The sequence below is a fragment of the Lipomyces doorenjongii genome, assembly GCF_038497915.1.
Source record: "Lipomyces doorenjongii strain NRRL Y-27504 unplaced genomic scaffold V1508scaffold_218, whole genome shotgun sequence".
NCBI lineage: Eukaryota > Fungi > Ascomycota > Lipomycetes > Lipomycetales > Lipomycetaceae > Lipomyces > Lipomyces doorenjongii.
In genome coordinates, this window is record NW_027118285.1 from 1 (window position 1) to 6418 (window position 6418).

Sequence of the window (6418 nt, forward strand, 5' to 3'; positions counted from 1 at the left end):
TGAACCCTGAACCCTGAACCCTGAACCCTGAACCCTGAAACCCTGAACCCTGAACCCTGAACCCTGAAACCCTGAACCCTGAACCCTGAACCCTGAACCCTGAAACCCTGAACCCTGAACCCTGAACCCGGAACCCGGAACCCGGAACCCGGAACCCGGAACCCGGAACCCGGAACCCGGAACCCGGAACCCTGAACCCGGAACCCGGAACCCGGAACCCGGAACCCGGAACCCGGAACCCGGAACCCTGAACGTTCCTCTCGGCCATGTAAGAAATTGGACCGTAAAAAGGAAGGCCCATTCACAATCGCACGGGTGATCAATCCCAATGCATACGAACTCAAGCTCCCCGCACACATGCGCATCCACCCGGTATTCCACCTCGAACTACTTGAAGAATACCACAGCCCCGTCGAGGGCCAAGAACCTCCCGCCGATGTGACACATCCGACGTATACCGACGACCACCTGGAATGGAATGTACACGCAATCGTGGACGCGTCGCGGGAGATGCCGGACGGGCATGGCCAGATCTATTTCCGCGTCAAATGGGAAGGCTACGCGAATGCAAATGAGGACACATGGGAGCCCATGTGGCACCTATCAAACTGCCCAGAAAAGATCGACGAATTTTTGCGGACACACCCGGATCATCCTGCATTGCCCGTCAAAGATAGCGATATGCAACCGATTAAAACATCATCACGCTTATTGACTACTGTCCCATCCAAGCGGCCACGGCGCGGCGCGCTAGCAGCTGTATGATTATTCCCTCCCAGACCTCAGTTTCTTCCTTCACAGCCCGGTTGATGATTTAGTTATCTCGTTATTTCTTCTTTCTCGTTGCTTTGACGTTTCCTTATGACTCTTTACAATTATTCCCATGTTACCGATATCGGGATCTAGAATTCGAGGACGAATTCTTGGGAGGAGGGTATAATGTCAGGACCGGGCACTGGCGTTGGCAGGCGCGCCCGTAACACGTGTCGGGAAGGGGACCTTGGTGGTTAGCCTCGGCACCATGTGGTGACTGAGTACACGCCGCAAGGCGCATAGCATAAACACCCCGTTTCCCGCTTGCTGTCTCTTGTCTTGTTCCTTTTCGCTCTGTCGATACTGCTCTTCATTAGTGGCTCTACTAGTATATCAATACACCTTTATAGTCTTTATCATAAGATCCTGACACTCACCATCACCAAGATATATACAGAATGGAATAGAAATCAGTACATTATAACATGAAACGAGCTGTCCTCACAAATCGTACAAGTTAGACTCACATGACAAAACATTGCAAGCAAAAAGTTGGTAGTAGGAATAACTCAACTACGTTGCCGCATCACTCTTCAGCCATTTTGCAATGATAGTTTCTAGAACGTTCCGTTTGACAGGTTTAGCGAGATAATCAGACATTCCGGCATCCAAACATCGCTCACGATCTCCTGTAACTGCATTGGCGGTCATGGCGATTACCGGGACATCTCGTATTTTGCAGTGACCATGTCGCCGAAGTCGTCTTGTCGCATCTATATTATCTGTTAGTAAGCAAATGGAATATAGTAAGCTTAGACCCTTACCGTAGCCATCCATCAAAGGCATTTGACAATCCATCAACACCAGATCGAAAGGGTGGCCCCATGCTAAGCGACGATCGAGGGCTTCCAGGGCATCCTGTCCATTACACACCGCCTCTACGCCGTATTTCAACTTCTTCAGAATATTGAGTGCAATTTCTTGATTGACCTAGAGTTCACATTAACATTATGACCGTCCAGTTAGCACAGTGACTACTCACCAAATTGTCTTCCACCACTAGAATCCAAATATATTTCGGTTCCTGTGTATAGCCTTCTGCTATTTCAGGAAGCGATGCCACAGAAACCGCAGACGGAACGTCGACCAGGTGAGGGTAAGATTTTGGGCCGGCATCCCAGGCCACCAGCGATGACGCTTCGTCAATGTATGAACTCTGCTTCAGGTCGACTGGTGCCTTCACAAAAGGAACAGTGAAATGCGCGGTCGTACCCTTGCCATGCTCAGATTCGAGCCCAATTGTCCCGTTCATGAGCTCAACTAGATTCTTGCTGATAGATAAGCCGAGCCCTGTGCCACCAAATTGCCTGGCGGTGCTGTTATCTCCCTGCTCGAACGGCAAAAATAGCTTCGACATGACTGCCTTGCTGATGCCGATACCAGTGTCGGAGATCTGGACCTTTACCTCAATAATATCATCTGTTTCGTAGCCGTCTCGAGCTGTCAGCGTGATATGCCCACTGCTAGTGAATTTGACCCCGTTGGTCAACAAATTCATAGCAATCTGCCTGAATCGACCCGGGTCACCCATAACCAATGGCATAGGTTCCAACGAAAAGTGGATATCATCAATTAACCGCAATCCCTTCTTTGCAATCGGAAACGAGAGAATCTTCAAAGTTTCCTTCAAAACACAAGTCACATCAAATGGCACATTGGAAAGCTCCAATTTGCCGACTTCGATTTTGCTGAAGTCCAACACGTCGGTTATGACAGTCAGCAATGCATCAGCACAAAGTCGAATGTTATCCGCGAAGTTTCGCTGTTCTGGTTGCAAATCCGTGCCAAGCAGTAGGTCACTCATACCAATGACTCCAGCAATGGGAGTCCGAATCTCATGCGACATATTCGCCAAGAATTCTGACTTCATTCTGGACGCCTCCTCTTTCAACCTCATTGCATTGAGCGCTTCCTCTTGCGCCCGTCGCTGGTCATCTATATTTATCAAAGCTCCAATCCATTTGGTGATCACACTTTCATCGCTTTTCAGTGCAGTGCATCGACAGACATGCCACCGATAGTTGCCCATGGCATCACGGATACGAACTTCGATTGTCTCGTAGGTACCACATTTCGCGTTTATTAGAGCTCCCACAAATACTTCACGATCATCTTCGTGAAATTGCAGTAGGTACGCATCGTTAGCCGGACCAGGCGCATCACTACCACAGAATATATACCAGAAGTTGTTCAAGTAATCCAACGGTGGTGCCTTGTCAATAGGCGCTGATGCCGACGGGGGATCTGCTGTCCAGATAATGCACGGCATGGTTTCCAACGTCGCCACGAAACGTGCTTCTGATTCCCGCGCGGCCTTCAACGCCGCATTCTGGCGTTCAATCATCATAGCGTTGGCCATTGTCGCCTTACGTATATTCTTGAACAGCATGGCATTAGTGATCGATATGCCCATTTGCTGAGAGAGCAGGGCGAGAACTTCAATATGGCGAGTGTTGAACGAATGTGGCGCGCCCTCGAGATACAATGCCCCGAGAACAATATTCTTGTGCCGGACTGGATGCACAAGGATACTGCGCCCGTCCGCATGACATTTTTGCCATCGTAGACTAGCGCCTAAAAATCTCTCGTCTTCAGCTGTATTCGATATAACCACCGTCTCGCTCGTATTCAACGCGTACGAAATCGGTTCCGAAAATACGGTATTCTCAAGGCTCTCAAGACTCATATGGGGATACTTGAAAGACTCGACGCTATTCATGGTTCCCATAGCCGCGACGCGGAATTTCGAATCCTCGTGCACGATAACAGCACCTATCTCTGCCCGGGTTGTATTGATGAAAATCTCAATCATCTTCTTGAGTAGCGTATCGACATTGATTTCGCTCGATATAATCCGGCTGCTCTTGATAATCGACGTCAAATCGAGAATATCTAACGTGTGGATGCTCTCTGACTTGGTCGCATTATCACGCATCCCGGTCTCGTAGTCCTCGTGCCAGAAGCGCTCGACGGCATGGGCGTCCGTGCCTGTCCGGTACTCATCATTTTGTTCCTTCAAAGCCTGCGGTCTCAATGGCGCCGATGGCGGAACAGCAACTATGCCGTGAGATCAAAATGCAACCAAGCCAGGATTATACTCACATTTAGCTCCAAGCTTAGCGGCCATCCCATCTATCATATCGTTACCCCAGGACTGGAGCTCCTCCATGATCCCCATGGTGATCTCGGCCTCGGTGGTGAAGCCCGTGATAGTCTTCCCCTTTATAATGGGCTCATTGGTCGCTGGGTCCAAGAGGTTGGCAAAGAGGGCGGGCCCATGGCAGACAGCCGAAACAATGCCGCCGTTCGCCCAGACCTGCGCAGCGATCTTTTGCAAGTTGCTGGCGGTGGGGTAGTCAATCAGGGCGGCGTGGCCCGCGTAGAAAATCCCATATCTAGAGCCATCAATGTCGGCAGCCTTTGGCATGTTGTCGAGCTTCTTTTGGAATTCGCTGTTGGCGTCTTGCCATGTAGCCAAATCTTCGCCGTTTAAGAAGTCGGGTTGCTGAGAGAGCCAGTCCGGGGTGTACGTGCCCGTCTCAGAAGTGAGGTCGACTTCAAAACCAGCAGCCGTAAAAACCTTGTAGGGGTGGAGGGCTTCAGAAATAAAGAGGCCGGTGGTCACCTTGCCCTGGAAGAGAGTGGCATGGGCCGAGGTGATACTGATCAGAGCTCGACGAGGAGGAGTCATGCTTATGGTTGTGGGATAATTGTCTTAGGAAGATTTGTAGAATGAGTTAAACTTCAGTTGAACCGGGCGTGAGGAGTCTATTTCAAAGTGTTGTTGCAGGTGTCTGGAGAGAAAGTCTCCTGGCTCTGGAGAGAATGGCAGCATTTATACACCAGAAATGATCATGTGCCCTCAAGCTGTGGAATGCCATAATGACTTCCGTGTGTCGACATTTCCAAGCGAGACTCTCCTTGGAGCCGCGGCGACGATCTCACGCCAGTAAGTAAGAGCCAGCTTGAACTGATGGGTCCGGGTACACAGAGCACTAATAGAGACAGGAGTGTCCGGAGCGCTGGAAGGGGCAAACGGAGGATCCGGAGTTACTCCGTTGTCTGGCTGGAATAGGCATAGGCAGTCAGGGTTAAATAACCTAACCCTAATCATGACTAGACTCTAAACTCGGGAGCTGCACATTGGCTAGACTTGGTGAAAACTCAATTGCTTTCAGCAACTGTCAAGATAACTAGTTACCTTGATCAACATGATCCAGCTGAACTGGGCGAACAATGTCGCCGGTGCCACATCTCTGGCAGTTCGGTACCCTCGCACAAAAGCGGTACTGTTACCCGGACTATTCGAGCAACTTTGTCTGCGCCTTTCCTGCGAGAAATCCCCTTTCGCGTGTCCGAGTCTCCGTGAGACGCTTATGAGCTGCAAGAAGCAAAAGTAACAGTGATCAGCCACCGTTTGTTTATTCCGGTTATCAATTCCGCATTATTAATCAATTTGGGATTACGTGACTGAGCCAAGGTTTTCGCCGGCCCTTCCTAGATCCCACCCTTTTGCCCCTTAACCTGACAAAATTAGCGAAATGGATGATGGGGCGCAGAGAAAGGTAAGTTCGATTAGAACTTATGTGGAAGGGGTTGTTGGATATTCGTAGACTGATTGCTTAAATCAACTCACGTATCCAAGGTAATTAAAACCTCTATATATACACATCAATACTATGTAGTCGTATGATTTTGTGTCTGATCCTCAACAAGAAGTGATTCTTCACATCAGATCATTCTCAAGTGTCTCATGTGAGAAGAGTGCACTCAACTGAGGTAAATCCCTCAGACTATTCTTCTTTTAGGGGAATCAGCTCGTATGTCATACGTTCTTGAGTAACAATGTCATACGAGAATTGCTTATGTGTCTTACGACAACCCTTGGTGGAGTGACATGAGCAGGACCATAAACGTCAGGTTTCTCGTTGGGTACGGGCTACTATCTTAGTAACGATAATACCTTGTATCGTACCTGAGTGACGTGTGCATAAGCATATTTAGCTTTGGTGGTTGAGCTCATAAGACCACTTCCGCACTTCGCACTCTTACACAACTCTCATGACGTGACCTTCTCTTTTTAGTGTTACTCCATATGCCTTAGCATGAACCTTATCGTAGGCACATTTTATCTAGCTATTTCAAAGTTATGGTTGCAATTTCAATACACCAGGGCTGGACTCCAGAATCACAAAGAATCGGCAAGGAAAGGTAAGATTGGAATACTCACCGTGAAATGGAAAGGCTAATATCCTTCGTGGAGGCCTCAACGTGATCTAATACCGGGCTGCGAAGCATTACTTTAAGCTTATAGTCTTATAGCAATGATGCGAATCAAGCCGCGATTCTCACGACGAAGGAAAGGATTCACCAGGTGCTGCCGACGTGCTGGCGAAAGATGATTGCTTATGGCTTCGTAGAGAGTCTCAAAGAAAGGCATGCGGCTCAATAGAGATATTTTGCCACCAAGTTCCTTTAAAGTTCCGTAACAGAATATTATCCCAAAGAAGTAACCCTAGCCCTAACTTATTTCTTACGGCGATTCTAAAACAGAAATTTTGCAGCTTCAAACTTCCGTAACGTTTGATTAAGGTTTAAGGTTAAA

At 48.6% G+C, this 6418-nt stretch overlaps 2 protein-coding genes across 2 annotated transcripts; one reads left to right on the forward strand and one right to left on the reverse strand.

Moving 5' to 3' along the window:
* The first annotated feature begins 465 nt into the window (after positions 1-465).
* Positions 466-806, forward strand: V1508DRAFT_429211 (uncharacterized protein). The gene has a single exon (XM_066941873.1). It carries the CDS (start codon positions 511-513, stop codon positions 763-765), a length of 255 nt encoding a protein of 84 aa, XP_066791989.1. The 5' UTR covers positions 466-510; the 3' UTR covers positions 766-806.
* A 551-nt stretch (positions 807-1357) lies between these two features.
* V1508DRAFT_114346 (uncharacterized protein) lies at positions 1358-4589 on the reverse strand. Its single transcript, XM_066935882.1, has 4 exons — positions 3916-4589; positions 1796-3870; positions 1578-1733; positions 1358-1526 (listed from the first exon to the last, which is right to left on the reverse strand). The coding sequence occupies exons 1-3, from the start codon at positions 4502-4504 to the stop codon at positions 1713-1715; spliced, it is 2685 nt and encodes an 894-aa protein (XP_066791990.1). The 5' UTR covers positions 4505-4589; the 3' UTR covers positions 1358-1526; positions 1578-1712.
* Positions 4590-6418: the final 1829 nt, after the last annotated feature.